The following is a 16,942-nucleotide window of genomic DNA, read 5'->3' as shown; positions in this document are numbered from 1 at the left end:
CTAATTCAGCCACATCACTAAAAGGGAATTTAGCATTTTTTATTATGAGTCCCAAAATAAACAAATCCACTACCACTAAAAAATTTCTACATCACAGCCAATAGCTGCCATATGGGCCAGCACACCACTGAAAACATCCAGTGATTTTTTTTTGTTGTTGCCAGTCATTTGGAAATGGACTAAATCTCTTCAGTGAGATTCAGAAAGATTAAAGAAGTGATTACACAAACTTCTCATGTAATTTTCTGTTTAAAAGAGTATTGCAAAATTACTCATTAGAAAATCTGCTTTAGGCCCTGTTTACAGACATTTAACAAATTAAAAACGTTGTGATTCAGACTGTCAGAGAATCAGTTCAAGAACATGAAGGAGCAACCACCCATCAAAAATCAGAGATCAGAGTGAAGATCTTGTTCCAGTGAGGTCAATGAAAAAAAAAAACCACCCAACCCAATTCAGTAAGATCAGGATATTAACCTAGAAAGCTAATATGGGGAAAATTACAAATTGAATTGATCCTTTAACCAGGACAAGCTAAGCTTGAATCACTCTGCTTAACTACAACTTTGTTTCTGTTTCTTTTATCAAAATTAGTTCTATTTTATTCAGTTCTAAGAGTACCCCAGCGCTTTCTCTAGGCTGCCTAAAAGCAAGCAAAATCCAAACTCCTGTAATACCTTGTTTCATAATACAGCTAGGCAAAGTTAGCAATTTAAGACACAGGACAGTTCAGACGAAGTTCCAAAAAGCATCTGAACTTTTGGTACTAAAGCAAAAATGAAACTCAGATTTTTTTTTGAGATTTAGCAACCACTGTTATAAATCCACAGGGAATCAAAGCTATGCAAGGACTAAACAATGTCATTTAGATGACACACTATCATTCCTCTAACATTTTAGCTTTTGCCTTTATAGTCTATAATAAGTCTCAGACTGAGAGAAATTTTCTTTCATTATTTTCTTATTTCTTACATTGGTTAAATTAACAGAGGTTTTTGAATGGGAAATATTTTAACTACTCAGTTTGCAGTACAAAAAGCTGTTTATAAACAAGTGAAAATATTCATAGTCTGAAATCCTGGAGGTTTTCCAAGGTCTGACAGGATAAGTATTCATAATATGAAATTAAAGTTTGTATTTTCCTTACAAGTTTCACTCCTAGAGAAATTCTACTTAAAAATACAATAACATGATTTAATTTACAGTAACTTCAAGATTTTTCTCTCAGAAGCTGATGCTCTTTCACCAAACATGCTGGAGCACATACAGATATTTTTGACTAGAGTATCTGAGCAGAATATCCTGAATATCTGTTATGTCTTCAACTAAGGAAATAAAGAACACTTATTCTCAGCCAATCCTATTCCTGTGTGGGATAACACATCTCAAAGAATGGTATTTACTGTAGTTAATACTACTATTCTTTTGTAAGCTAAATACAAACTTATTTGCCCAAATCTTTTCCATTATTAGTGAGCCAAAAACAATAATCCACACTATAGGAGCTGTGTGAGAGGATTCTACCTGTGCAGTGTGAAACAGTCCCACCAAAACTAGCATTAGAACTTCACAGCTTCTCTGCAAAATAATGTCATATGAACACTCAATTAACCACAAAGAGCTTTCCCGTATATCTCCATTAATGAAAGTATTTAGGATACTGAGACAGTTTGCCTAGAAAAGTAAGATGTGACATTATAGTTATTTGATAAATCACAGCACAGATCGACCCAATTAGAAGGTCTGCGTAGAAATAATCTATCCACACTCTTCATAAACTCAGAGCAATTGAGCTCAAGTTCAAGTTAATCTGAACTATGTAGGAAACAAGTATTTACTTTAGTCTTCAATGACAAGGTCTCTCAGGTCTCTGTTGGTTCTTGAAAGGGTTCAACCAAGAGTTAGTATCAACAGTGAGTATTCAGTCAGAGCTTACTTGTGAGAACTCAACCCATACAAATCCATAGGACTCAACAGGCTGCATCCAAGGGTGTTGAGATAACTGGCTGATGTCCTTGCAAGCCCACTCTCTAGCATCTTTGAAAAATCATGGAAACTGGGGAGACCTCTGACAACTAGAGGAAGGCAAATGTTGCGCTCATAATCAAGAAGAGACCAAAAGAACAAAACAGGGAACTACAGGCTTGACAGCCTCACTATGTTCCCTGGCAAAATTATAGTGAAGTCTTCTTGAATAACATTTTTGATGAAGAAAGTAATTGGGAACAGTCAGCAGGGATGTAAACAACTGGCAAGGTAAAAAAACTAGTTCTATGATCAGGCTTAGAGGGTAGTGATTAACAGGTTGTGCTCTACCTGGAAACCAGTAACAAGAGTACCATGGGATCCATACTAGTACCTGTCCTGTTTAATATCTTTATCAGTGGCCTAAAAGAGGTGACAAGAGTGCTTGCTTACAAAGCCTGTAGATTACACCAAGCTGGGAGGCCAGTCAATATGCTCAAGAGCAGAGCTGCTATCCAAAGGGACCTAGACAGACTGGATGAATGGGCAGACAAGAACGTTAGGAAATCTTGACAAAAGACGGAAGCAAAGTCCTGCAGCTGTACCAGGCAGGGACTGTGGAGCAGCTCTGCTGAAACAGACTTGAGGATCTTGGTGGACAGCAAGCTTAACAGGAGCCAGCACTGTGACCTGGCAGCAAAGGTGACAAACAGCATCCTGGCCTGTATTAATATGAACACAGCCAGTAAGCAGATCAAGGGAAGAGATTATCGACTTCTACTCAGCATTCATTAGACTTCACCTAGGGTACTGCATCCAGTTTTAAGCCCCACAGTACAAGACAGATTTGATGAACTTGAATGAGTCCAGGAGGTCTTGAGTACTTGCCCTCTAAGAAGAGGCAGAGGAAAGTGGGCTTGTTCAGCCTAGAGAAGAGAAGGCTTCAAGCAGGAACCTAAAAGTAGCGTTGCAATACCTGCAAGTGTTATATTTTGACTACAATCATTGGAGATGGCTGCCCAGAGAGGTGGTGTCATTCGTCTCTGGAGGTTTTTCAAGATCCGACAGGACAAAGCCCTGATTGTATCTCTTCATCTGGGCTTTGCAATCATGAGACACTATATAGTGCAGGCAAATATTAATGAATTTCAATGGAGTAGAAAGAGTACTCTTTTTCCATCATTACTTCCACAGTAGCTGTAGTACAGTGACCTTAAGCTGAATGTCTGATGCCACTGAAATATGTTCAGCATTTCACTAGCAAACAGCATTAAGATTTTTAGTACCCTTAATAATTAATGCCTTAATAATTAATCACAAATGGCTTTGCAATATAATTAATTGTAGAAGCCCATGGACATGGTTCCCAAAAGTAGGACTGACTTCAGTGCTGCTTTCTTGGCTTTTCTCTTCTGTAAACAGCCAGCTGCATTGTTCATAACCAAAATAATGTAAAAAATTACATTTACAAGTCTTTATAAGATCTAATTCCTTTTATTCATGTGTAAACACATTTTCAATCAAACCCTGTTTCACTGAAAACACCAGAAAATCACAATGACTGTAGCAAGCAGTAGAACATGGAAATAATCTCATTCAAAACAGTTAGTTGACAATTAGTATCAGAGTAAAAGCACATTTCTTCTGTGAAAGACCATGCCCTCATTAAACAGTTTTGTTCAATTGCACAATCAAAACCACAGTAAATGAATAACACTCTACTGATATAGGTACATGTATACCAGTTCAACTATACAAAGAGAATGGCTTTAAAATGAACAGCAGGAGAAGAACTTGCTTACAGACATACAAAGTGACCAGAAAATTTTTGTGTGAATCAAAATCCTGATAGTTACACAGTCAGATCCCTTCCATATACTTAAAAAGTCCAGAATACAAATTTTCACTTTAAAAAAAAAAAAATCAGTCATAAGATGATGGGGGCAGGGGAAGAACAAGAAGGAAAAAAAAAAAAAAAAAAAGACTTGTCAAATTTTGCCTACTGCTAACATGGTAGAAATGGGAAAAATAATTTAGCCTGCTCCTGAATGCAGATTCATTCACTTGCATCACACTGTGATACACCAGTTTTCACTGGCAGGTATGTTTCTGGGTTGTACAACTATGCAAATACACCGTGGTTCCTGTCTGAAGAGTTTTTCAGTGTGTTTTAATCCAGACAAAAGCTCAGTGATATAAAAGGATGTAAAACTTCAATAAGAAATCTCAAGACAAAAGAATTTAAAATAGAAGTTGAGAAGAGCTATCTTCCATGACAGCAAACATATTTTCATGCCATACAGGCAAAGTAATGCACTTTGAGGGGAATGCCAAACCCCTTTGTGCATCTCACAAGTTTCCAAATTAACTGCATCCTCTTTCAGAAAAGCAGCTCCAGCCAAAAGAGAACAAAGTGCCAGAATGCAATGGAAACAAACAAACAAACAAAATCTTGGAATGTTAAACTTGCTGTTTCTTATCTTTTATCTCACTAGCTGTTTCTTTTCTGGAAAATATCTGATACTGAAATGATGATAATCTTTATCAGCAGTCCATATTTTCCTTTCTTGAAGGATATATTAAAAGAGAAAGAGTATTCCACCAAAAATCAATTAAAAAAAACCACAAAGGAGCTGACTAAGGATGCAACTTTAAAACAAAGCAAAACAAACCCCCAAAAACCCACAACAAAAAACCTACCACACACACACACCACCACCTCTCTATTCTGGAAGACTTCCAACCAGCTTTTATGTTATATGCCTATATCTAATATAATTATGGAGTTGGTTTTTTGAATAGCAACTTTTCAAGTTACATGTAAAATGCAACGTAAATTACTTAGTATGTTAGTCTAACGTTATTAACATGACAGATTTCCAATAGTAGAATCCTAAAAATCTTATTAATATTCACCCATGGAATCAAAATTACTTGTATCATAGAGCAAAGGCTGTATGAATGATTGTAAAAAACAACTAATCTTTCTATTAAATGGCCAGTCCTTCTCATGACAGAAAATAAACATTTTTATGTTAACTGTTCTATTCACAAAACATTTTTGCATAAACATTTTTTTTAAAAAGAAAAAAGTAAAATAAAAGGTCGAGATGGAATGAAAAAAAAAGGGGGGGGAAGAATTCTCATGAAATCTTATCATTTGGTGAAATTGGTTGAAAAGAAAAATACTGAAAGAAAAGAGGAAACAAGAATTTTAAAAGCTATCAAGGCCTACACACAACAATAAATTATTGTAGCTCTCACAGATACTACAATTAAATCAGCTTGCTCCATCAGACTTCATTTTAGAAACTTTCTACTCCTATTATTGAAGATAAAAGCAAAACCTAAGCTTCACTGCACTTTAGAATGATTTTGCACTGAAATATATTAATACTTACATGACCTGTCATGACATCTCATCTGGGAGTAGTCCTCATCAAATCTCTCCAGCTAAGTCTTTAAGAGTCTGGCTTTTTGTACTGCATTTGTATTTTACATGTTCGTAAATATAACATGGCAGAAATAATTTCTAGCACAGCCTGTTATAGTCTTCAGAAGGTTTATACATCACAGAATAACATTTAAGCTTTATGAGAAATACCTAACATAACTTTTGGAAGCATTTTCTATACTTCTATTTTATCACAAGAAGTTTGAACTCTCCAAGGAAAACTTTTTTTAATCAATTTCTGCATACTGTGATTACAGCTGTGTAAAAACGAGTTTTCCTAGTCTAGAAAAAATTGTCAGTCAGATCTGTACTAACTTTTTATTGGAACAGAAGCCAGAAATTTCACAAATTTTGAAGACTAAAATCTGTTTCAGAATAATTGATCAAAAACATCAGTGGTGACAAGACAGAAGAGAAGCTAGACATCACCTTTGTTCACATAGTGTTCAAGGAGTCAAAAATACTGTTCCCTTATGTATGAACAATACAGGACCAGCAATTCTGCAAATACAGCAGGCAGGCTGCTGGCCTGCCCAGGAAACCCGAAAGCTTTCCTGTCTGGGCAACTGCTAGACAGCAAGGAACCTTGTAGGTCAAAGATGATACAGACAGCCTAGAGCTCCCAATGGGTACTGCCACAGGGAGCTGGGTTGATAGAAAGTTTCATAGCTTCGCTTTCACTAGAAGTTTTGACAGAATAGGCACATTCCCATAAAACCTTCTGATTCAGCTGAATCAGCATTTTCCCACAGAAAACTTCAGTTGGAAAACTTTCAGCCAGCTCTTGTTGTGGCACAGGGTCTGGCAATCCTTCAGAAACTGAAACAGGAACAGATGCAGTATTTCCTTCAAACCTTTAAGACTTATTCACATTAGCAGCATTCTGAAAAACTACGTGGGTCTGTGCTGAATCACAAAGAAGATTCCTTTGCAGTAGTATTAAGGAAGCAGCTTAGTATTAAATGGTACTAATAAACACCTTTTGAGTTCTACAACAATGCAACACTTGTGCAGATTTTTCCAGTCAGACCCTCTAAATCTGTTAAAAGACATGAGATTATATAGCAAGATTTCTGATACCGATCAGGGTACTCACCCTAACCTATCCCCTCCTTCCAGCAGCAATCAATACTTCGTCCTCATCTTATTTATTAGAATAGTGTTGCAGATATTAGAACAGTGTTGCAGTGAGAGAGGTTAGGGCTATTTTCTATGCTGGACCTAGCAGAAATCATCTCTTTTGGAACATGAAATAAATAGAATGTGTCCTGATGCTGAAGAAAATAATATTCCACAATGGAATGGAACTAACTCTACAAATGAGTTTCCATAACAATGTTTCATGAATATTATATATAGTCCTTACAACAAGAGTGCTACAGTACATTTCCTGAACATCTGGGGGGGAAGGGCAAAACATTTGTAAATAATACAGCATTCCAGTCTGTCTTATGACATCATTTCAAATACCTGATAAATTTAAACTATGTCTGTAAAAGATCTTGCTTGTAGGGCATTCAACAAGCAATCAGAAGCAAATATTTGAAACTTCACATTTAATAAAACTTGCACTTAAAGGCACATATGCACACATGCTATCAACAGACCATACACGACTACTCTTACTATATACTTTTTTAAACTTTGTCAATTTAATACAGAGAATATTCAGGTTTATTTCTGAAGGCAAAGGAAAGTGAAAGTTCATGCAATCTTAACAATAAGAGTATGTTGCACTGCAAACACACGTACACGCTTTTTTAGAACCAAACCCATACCTGAAATATCAAAGCTGGATCAATACATAAAGATGGCTCTTTCTGCAAGTAAGGTAAACCACAAATAGTTTCATTTATTTTACAGCTTACCATTTTTTAAGACTTTTTAATTCTTGTTGCTGACTATATATATATTGGTTGGTCAATACCTTATAGTTAGGATGAGTTTTATGTCATATCTGCAGGCAACTCATTTCTGATTTTCTCTCTCAAGTAATATCACTGGGTTAAGTCTGGAACTGTCTGAACAAGATCATAGAATGGTTTGGATTGGAAATGACCTTTAAAGCTCATCTAGTCCCAACCCCTCTACTATGGGCAGGGATACCTTCCACTAGACCAGGTTGTTCAAAGACCCATCCAACTTGGCCTTAAACTGTTCCAGGGAGGGGGCAGCCACAGTTTCCCTGGGCAACCTGTGCCAGTGCCTCACCACCCAAAATTTCATCCTTATGTTCAATCTACATCTACCCTCTTTCAGTTTAAAAACGTTGCCCCTTGTCCTATTGCAACAGGCCCTAATAAAACATCTGTTCCCATCTTTCTTATAAGCCACCCTTAAGTATTGACAGGCCACAAGAAGTCTGAGGAGCCTTCTCTTCTCCAGGCCAAACAACCCCAACCATCTCAGCCTTCCTTCACAGGAGAGGTGTTCCAGTCCTCTGATCATTTTTGTGGCCCTCCTCTGTACTTGCTCCAACAGGTCTATGTCTTTCTTGTACTGGGGACCCCAGAATAGAATGCAGTACTCCAAGTGGGGCCTCACAAGAGATGAGTAAGATTCATGTGCTCAGGAGTACTTGTTATTGAAAGAATGAAAAGCATGTTTCCTTTTACTCTTTTTTATTATATTACTCAGTGTTAATCAACTTTGGATATGACTGATATTCAAAGATATCAGTGATCTGGCATTTGTCAGCACACAATAAGCAAAGCAGTATGCATGAGTGCAACTGCAATTAGAGGAAAGGATTTCAACATACCAGCTTTATTTTATGCTTAAACAGACAAAGATTTAGGCATGGGGAAAAAAAAGCTGTTTGATTACATATATCCACAGTCACAAAGTCAGAAGCAACCATTGCAACAAAACTGGCTTCCTGTATAACAGAAGTCATAAAATTACATGAATGCTGTTAAACACGCTATAATTTAGTGTGCATTTGCTACCTCTAGCTTCCACGCACTGTACCTTACAATGTATTTGTTTTCATTACTGGAAAGGACTTTTCTTTTTTTAATGAAGATATCTCAGGTAGGTATCTACAGACTCTAATCTCTTTGCTCTGTCATCTCCTATTTGTTAAACTACACAAAATTAAACTCCTAATATTTTTAAACATGCTGGTGGCTCTTCTGTGAACACCATGAGCTCCATGATGTAACTCGCTGTTTTGGGCAGGTATGCACTTCAAAACTTTTACCTCTTTACTAAATCCAGGATACAGGCAACACATGTAGTATGCCTCACTTTCTAGAGAATGGATCTCAGAGAAAACCATGGTGGAGTACTGGGGGAACAAAACAAAACAGTCTCTTGAAAGCAAGGTTTACAATGTGATTAAGCAAGTTTCAGAAAACCAGGAGCTCAAGGAAATAATGGGAGCATGTGGGAAAAGGAAGCATATTGCCTTCCTTCTGTCCTGTGACTCTGCTTTCTGGAAGAAAGAAGGGCTTCTAAAGAAGGTCTGTTGCAGACAAGTGAACAGAGAGTAAAGAATGTAATGGAAAATAATAAACCAAAGACATGGGACATCTGGAAGCAAACATGTCTAAGAAGAAAAACCAGAAAGTTTGGAAAGAAAGGCCTGTGCAATGCATCTGAAAAGATAATACATATCTGAAAAGGAATAAATAAAGCAATAGAAACAGGATTCAAGACACAGGATGTGAATTTTCTATCTTTTGTTTGCTCTTTTTTTTTAAAAAAAAAGTATACAGGAGATATACCCTGGTTGAGGAGACAGCAGTTATGCAATACAATTGCTGTAAGAAAAGGCAACTTGCAAAGTTTTCAGAGAGAAATGAAGAGCCTGACAGGACAGGAAAGATACTGCATAAGAAAAGATTTTTAGGAAAAAAAAAAAAAATCACATATGAGATGATAGGTAGAAGAAATGGGTATATTTCATTGTATGAAAGGGAGGACTGACTGGGAAAAGGGACAGAAAGCATTCAGCTGTGGCAATGGACAGAAGAAAACCACAGGAAAGAATAGAGGGATTTACAAAGCAGGGAAAGCTGCCTCCTGGCAGAGCCTGGGGGAGCCATGGAGGGGACTCAGACAAAAGCTAATGTGGCTAGTGGGTGGAAGGGGTTGGGTGCAGTAAAGAGAAATGTATACTGCTTGGAGCCTCGGCATGGGGGAGTATACGGCCTCAGATTGCCATATTACAGGGTAATCCTCTCCCTCCTTCTACCCTCAACACTGTAGGGAAATTATTGCTTCAATGCTTGATCATTCAAAACAAATGTTCCACATTTTTTTTCAAAACAAATGCTGTCTGGATTAAGACAATTTAAATTTACTTGAAAACATTCCAAAGCTGGAACTTGTAATGAAAACTGCTGCTTAATCATGTGGATTTCAACATCTTACATTTGTCCCTTTTTCTTTTCAATATTAGGCCTATTTTAGACAGGGCAACCCCAAAGGAGCATGTGTTCATAGGAAAAGAAAGAATTGTGTGCCTCAGAGCCAAAAGGCAGCTCCACATCAGAATGTTCCAGCAACACGATTACAGCCTCACCCATGACAAATGAAAGCCCTCACTACAAAGACCAGATTTTTAAAAAGTGGAACATCGCACCACACCCAACTCTCCTGGGAGACAAACAGAAAAGACTTTACTGTCTTCAGGGACAGACACTGTCAGAGTAGCTGCAACTGCAGTCTTCATGTGTGTCATTCGTGTTTTGTGTGCCCTCCTGTCCCCGTTCTTTTCAAAGAGGCTTGGTACAGGAAGAGGCATTGCAAATTATTTTGCAACATAACCTTTACATTGTTAAAAGCCCACATGGAACACCATAAATTATTATAATGCATTATCTCTGTAATCCCAAAACTTGAAAATTTATAATTCTGAATATTAATAGAAAGAAACAAATTTCTCGGCCAGTATCGTACTTTCCCATATACTTAGGGTAACGAGTTACTGTGAAAACACATGTTTTAGATTTCATACATAGACTTCTGAACTAGAATAAACAGGGAAGGTCCAAGGCAAATACACATCAAAAGATGGAATACTGAAATTGATGTACCTTCTTGTTACTCATATAATCCAAACTAATTATTATCTATTAAAAGGCAGATACTGTATTTATGAAATCCTGATCGTTATAACTGTGTATTTACCACAATGTTCAGACATGCTGAACTCATTTGCTCTTAACAGAAGTCACTAGCAAAATGAGGCCTTTAATTTGCACTTCCTTTTAAGACTGAAATGAAAGACCATCATTAATGTATTTCAGGAAGCATTGCCAACTCACAAATTATCTCAAGGCTCATGGTATTTTTCTTAAAGATGTACATTCCAGACTTACAGGATTATGCAAAAATACCAGTTTTCACTTTTTAACTATCATTTTTATGTCTTGTTATTGTGGGGAAAAAAGCCACAACACTTTAGCAATATTATATATCAAAAAGAGGAAACTATATTCAGGACTAAGATAGGAGTCTCATCACATTTTATCATATCACTGTGCTGATGCAATGAATATTTTCCTTAGGTTAAATGTAAAATGATAGCCAAATAACCACCAACAGAAGTATTGTTTTTAAAGATCAAGAACAAAAACATTTTACATTGGCCTTGGACAGTTCATCTACTTTGGCTCACCTGAAATTCCTCCCCCCGCCCCCGACTCTTTTTAAAAAGTAATATTCAGTTCTCATTATTCAGCAATGCTGCACTTGATTTTTTTTTAATCAAGTCTTATTAAGCAAACAGAGTGGGAGAAAGAAATACTAATTATCCCTAGCTTCACAGCAAAATAAACTGAGAAGTAAAAGGAAGCATTTTACAATTTAATAGTAAAAGTTCTAAATCGAGGTGTTGTGGGTTAACCCTGGTAGGCAGCTAGGTGTCACACAGCCACTCATTCACTCCCCCAGTAGGATGGGGGAGAGAATCGGAAGGGCAAAAGTGAGAAAACCCATGAATCGAGATAAAGCAGTTTAATACATAAAACAAAGCTGTGCACACAAGCAAAGCAAATTACGGAATTCATTTACTACTTCCCATCAGCAGGCAGATGCTTAGCTATTTCTAGAAAAGCAGGGCTTCATCATGCATAACAGTTACTTGGGAAGACAAATGCCATAACTCTGACTGTTGCCCCCTCAGTTTTGTTGCTGAGCATGACATTCTATGGTACGGAATACGCCTCTGGTCAATTCAGGTCAGCTGACCCGGCTGCATTCCCTCCCAGCTGCCTGTCCACCCCCAACCTACTTGCTGGGGGGTGAGCAGAGTGAGAAACTGAGAAAGCTCTGACTGTGTAAGCACTGTTCAGCAACAGCTAAAACATCAGTGTGTTATCAACACTGTTTTGGTCCCAGATTCAAAACATAGCACCATACAGGTTGCTATGAGGAAAATTAACTCCATCCCAGCCATACCCAGTACGTGAGTTCATGCTACAAAAATAATGCATGGGAAAACATGCAAAGACCATACCTTCATTTCAATAACTGTTTGAAGAGCCTTCGTCTTTGCCGGCTCAGGCTGAAGTTGGGTTCTTCTGTGTAATTCCTGTGGAGGGACACGATAGAAATAAGCCTGACGACTCATCTTTCCATTACTTTAATCACTCAAATGAATCTATTACAACAAAATAAAAGTCTGATGATTAGAAGCATGTAACTCCAAATGCTACAGGTGCTTCCCTCTCTGTAATCCCTCTAGCATCACTGCAGTCCCTATCTTATATTACAGTCAACTCTGATGGCACATGCGCTATTTCTGAAACCCCTATCAATAATTAATGTCATTGGTGACAAAGGCAGCAAGTAATTTCTTAGTCTAAATACAATGCTGCTGTTTCTGCCTAAACATCAAAACTTAATTAATTCAGTTGTGTTACTAATTCAAACACTGTTAAGTCATTTAAAATCTTTTACTGTAGTTTCTTCTTAGTTTTTCATCTAATATCTGAATTAAGCAATTTGAAAGACATATTTAAATTTGACATTTTAAGGATAATAATTATATAGTGGGTTGACACAGCACCCTCTACAGTAGCAATTACATTTCAGTTTTCACATTTTCATACTATTTTTATGCATTTTAATCCACGGGTAAAAGAAAAAATAGGTTGCATTAGTTAAAACATACAGTTAACAGAATTAATGTCTACTGGTCTTTATAAAAAAATAGTCTGAAGACAGCAGCACTCAGTATCTTATAAGACACAGGAGTTGTATCTTGGTATGAGATATCTCAATAAAAAACTCACATATCTATATAGAATAATGTAGAGCTGTAATGAAACATCATCATTTAAGAATTTGGTGATGCTTATACCCCTTCCACAAATCATCTGAGCAGTTTATTAGGAAACAAAACCGACACAGGACAGATACAGTCCTGTTTCTAGTTCTTTAGAGTCCTTGCCTGTAAAGGACAGGAATGCCATGGTAAATATTCTTCTCTCCCTGTTCCCTCTACCCCAGTGCTCCACATACACACTTGAAATCAACTTTATAACCATGAAAAATACATTTATGCCTGGTACACTGAGGAGCTAAGTTCATTTACCACAAAGACAGTAGCTGACTCCAGAACCTGAGCTATTGTGCTTTCCCAATTATGCCTCTCGCAGCTCATCTGCATAAATTCAGAGCAGGGGGGATCATCAAAAAAACGTAACACCGTGGATCCTAATTACCTTTATTCCCATCTCTCAAATCCCCTTGAGTGAAACAAACAATGTATGACAATCAATTGACAGACTAACAATCAAAAATACAATCAACCATGGATTGTGCACATTTATTATTCTGTCCCCCCTCAGCCTATCCTAGCACATTTCTAGGTCTCGCCTACCTTATAACCCACAAGTTTAAAAGTCATAATTTTTTATATCACAAACTATCAGTCAGTTTCTTGTTCTGTTTAGCAACAAGCATACTGCTTATCAATGACTTTGAGAAACACCACTCTTTAAAGACTAAGTAGTAGGCGTAATTTGGGGCACATTGTTAAATTAAAATCTACTGATAATAAACATTTTTATAAAATACATTCAAAAAAATTGTGTGGCCTAATATATTAAAATAACTGAAAGACACAAGTTAGTTGTGCGTGCTTCATTTAACTGAACATAGATTGCTTAACTTGAAGTGTAGCATATGACAGGACATAATATCAAGCCACCCACCCCAAAATTGTCAGGTTTCACATGCATTTTTGGTTAAAATAAAAGAAGCTGTCCCTAGGTAACAGAAAATGTTATGTATACAGAAATAGATCAATACTTATGATCTGTAGGATTACAGTTAAGTAGCCAAGTTACAGTCAAATGGCTGGTAAATTAAGACCATTTAGATCATACCAGTCTGATCTCATTTTTCAGACCCCCATTTGTTCATGATGTTAGCCTGCAAACATCTGGGGGCATGGGCAGTTTTTCATTCCCTATTTGTACCATAGCTAACAATGATACCTTAGTCAATGGCTGAAGCTCTTAGGAACCCTGGCAATATAAAGAAGAAAGATTTGGATATACTCTGTCTTGTCTATTCTGTTTTGCCTGCTCTGCTGTTTCCATGGAAGGGATGCACAAAAACATAACAGATAAACTGTTAAATTAGATTCTGACCTGAAAGAGCCTATTGATATCTTGATAAACCACAGCACAGCCTGCAAGAGTCAGATTAGGTGCAAGTGTCTGAATGCATACCTAAATTTAAGTAGGTCTGCATGCTTTTTTATTACACTAAATATATTGCAGATATATGCATGCATAGTTAAACTACCTCTAACATCTGACAACAGTGAACTTCTAATTTTCCACTGGGCATTTATGAAAAAGTATGTCCAAATGGTCATTTTCCTTGTTTTTTTATCTGCAACTCTCTCCACGTTATAAAAAGAAAGAAATCTTTGCAAATCACCTATACAGGGAGTCTCTCAATCACCACCATCTGTTTGTCTCAAATGAAACAAGTACCTTCACTACACCAATGTTTTAAAAAATAAGAGTATGTCATAGATTTGTCATATAGTCCTCCTACAAAAGTCATGGAAAAATAGTTGGCCAGTCATACCACTATCTGATCAGCAAAAATTACAGCTAATTCTAAGACCAGACTTTGCTCCCCAAGGCCACATAAACTGAGTTGGAATATAAACAGGATTCCACACATTACCCAGGGAGACAAACCAGAGTTTCCACCCCCTTAGCCAAAGATGAATAGACTGCCAGAGATGAGTATTCCTAGATGTCTATCATAGCATGAAGCCTTGCCTCATAATACTTTTCCTGTTTGCTTTATGAATCAATCTGATGCTGGCTGACTTAAAAGCTTTTCTTCTCCATCCCTGATGGTAAAACAAAGCAGACTTTAGGATTCTGGAGAAGATCAGAAAATTACTCCCACTTTATTATTTTGTGTGGGTTTTCTTCCAATCAGATTCGAATGTTTGGAGACTCCCACAAAGCTCAGTTCTTGAATTTATGTTGTTCTATGTGTGCATTTTTTCTTTTGGGGTACCTGATTCAGGGATATACTTCTGGGGTACTGACTCAAGGATACTACCACTTTATGTGCATGATACCTTATACTGATTGTTTTAGTATCTGAGGTCATCTGGACGGTTTCAAATTTGTCTGAACAGCTAACCAAGAGATATTCTGAACATTTCACGAAGTCCTCATAGCTTAAGGAAATCAGATTTTTATCCATTACATCATGTTTGGAATGATGCTACTTTGGTCTTTTTAATTTCTTTTAATAAAAAGCCCAAGGAGCCTAATAATAAACTAAAAAAAAAAAAACCAAAAACAAACAAAACAAAACAAAAAAAAACCCAAAACAAAACAAAAACCAACACATCAGGGATAGGTTTTTTTAACCTGAACTGTATTGGATGGAACTCTTGGTAATTATAGCCATGATAAAGTACTTCACAGAATTGTCTAGGTTGGAAAAGACCTTGAAGATCATCCAGTCCAACCATTAACCTAACATTGACAGTTCCCAACTACACCATATCCCTCAGCGCTATGTCAACGTAACTCTTAAACACCTCCAGGGATGGGGACTCCACCACTGCCCTGGGCAGCCCATTCCAATGCCCAACAACCCCTTCTGTAAAGAAATGCTTCCTAATATCCAGTCTAAACCTTCCCTGGTGCAACTTGAGGCCATTCCCTCTTGTCCTGTCGCTTGTTACTTGGTTAAAGAGACTCATCCCCAGCTCTCTGCAACCTCCTTTCAGGTAGTTGTAGAGGGCGATGAGGTCTCCCCTCAGCCTCCTCTTCTCCAGACTAAACACCCCCAGTTCCCTCAGCCGTTCCTTATACGACATGTGCTCCAGACCCTGCACCAGCTTCGTTGCCCTTCCTGTGCCATCATCTCTGCAACCATCAAGGTCTATACTCATAATCCCTCAGATATTTACTCATTTATGAAATTACGCTTTCATTATATCCCCTGTATGACAACTGTATCACTCCAACTGGTAGCAGTTCTGAGTAACCACTTTGCACATACAAATTAATTATAATTCTGCATAACCCAGCCTCCACCTGGGATTTCATGATGGTGCTTAGTTGTCAAGGTGATTAACATAGCCACACAAAATTAACAGGCAATCAGACCTTTTTCTTCACATGAAATTTACTCTCATATTATTTGCTTTTAGACCAAAATGAGTCTTAAACCAAAGCTGGCCATTGCTTTCTCCTTCCACATGTTTCTGGGATATTAGATTAGCATCTTGTGTTGGCCTCAAAAGTAATTTCAGCACACAATTTAATTTAAACATCAAAAAAATCCTAGAGGTGACAGCTTATATCGCATACTTTCTAAAATAATGGTGGAAGATGAGTCCTGTTCTTTAGTTCAGAAATCAATAAAAAGACCTTGAAAGATTTTATCATTATTGACTGGTATTCAAAATCCACACTACACAGCATAGTCTGAACCCAATACTAATTAAAACCGAAACAATACTGCCTTTTTATCCCAGCTTTATTAAAAACACTTCATTACTTGGCTGCAGGAAAGCCAGGGTGCTGCGAACTGATCCTCCTTTAATTCTGTTTCTGATGCATTTTATTAAGGTTCCTAAAACATCAGTAACTATCTGTTGCTCTGATTAGATGAGATTGAGCTGAAATTCTTAAATAAAAGGCTACACCAATGCTGTTAATGGAGTTCAAGGTTTTACTTTCTATTTACATAAAACTGCCTAAAATAGCATGACACAAAGTACTAGAAAGAAAATTACTTTTTCGGAAAAATAGGCAATTTAGAGATGGTATCATGAAACTGCCAGTGAGTGCCTGCATTTCAACTGGTAATCTTCTACTGAGTAAAGAACAGAAGGAAAATTGAATCATGAATCAGAAGATTTTTAAAAATTAATACAGAATTCAAGTTGTATAAAAATAAACACGTAATAGGAACAAAGGCATCGGAATCAAATAACCATTGGAAGAAGAAATACAGATGATTAAAGATGGCAGCAGCTATACCTAAGGCAACATAAAAACAGGCATGAGAAAC

At 37.1% G+C, this 16,942-nt stretch overlaps 1 protein-coding gene across 7 annotated transcripts in view; it reads right to left on the bottom strand.

The window, feature by feature from the left end:
- The window catches only part of ERC2 (ELKS/RAB6-interacting/CAST family member 2), a 529,850-nt gene that overhangs the window by 389,898 nt on the left and 123,010 nt on the right, over positions 1-16,942 (bottom strand). For all 7 annotated transcript variants that reach the window (XM_074879349.1, XM_074879348.1, XM_074879351.1 and 4 more), the window contains one exon: positions 11,886-11,960. In XM_074879349.1, coding sequence (XP_074735450.1) covers positions 11,886-11,960 — 75 coding nt within the window. The remainder of the gene's footprint in view (positions 1-11,885; positions 11,961-16,942) is intronic.

Source organism: Strix uralensis, chromosome 10 (assembly GCF_047716275.1).
Source record: "Strix uralensis isolate ZFMK-TIS-50842 chromosome 10, bStrUra1, whole genome shotgun sequence".
NCBI classification, from domain to species: domain Eukaryota; kingdom Metazoa; phylum Chordata; class Aves; order Strigiformes; family Strigidae; genus Strix; species Strix uralensis.
Note: the sequence above shows the minus strand (reverse complement) of the source record. Positions and strands in the feature narration are given on the sequence as shown.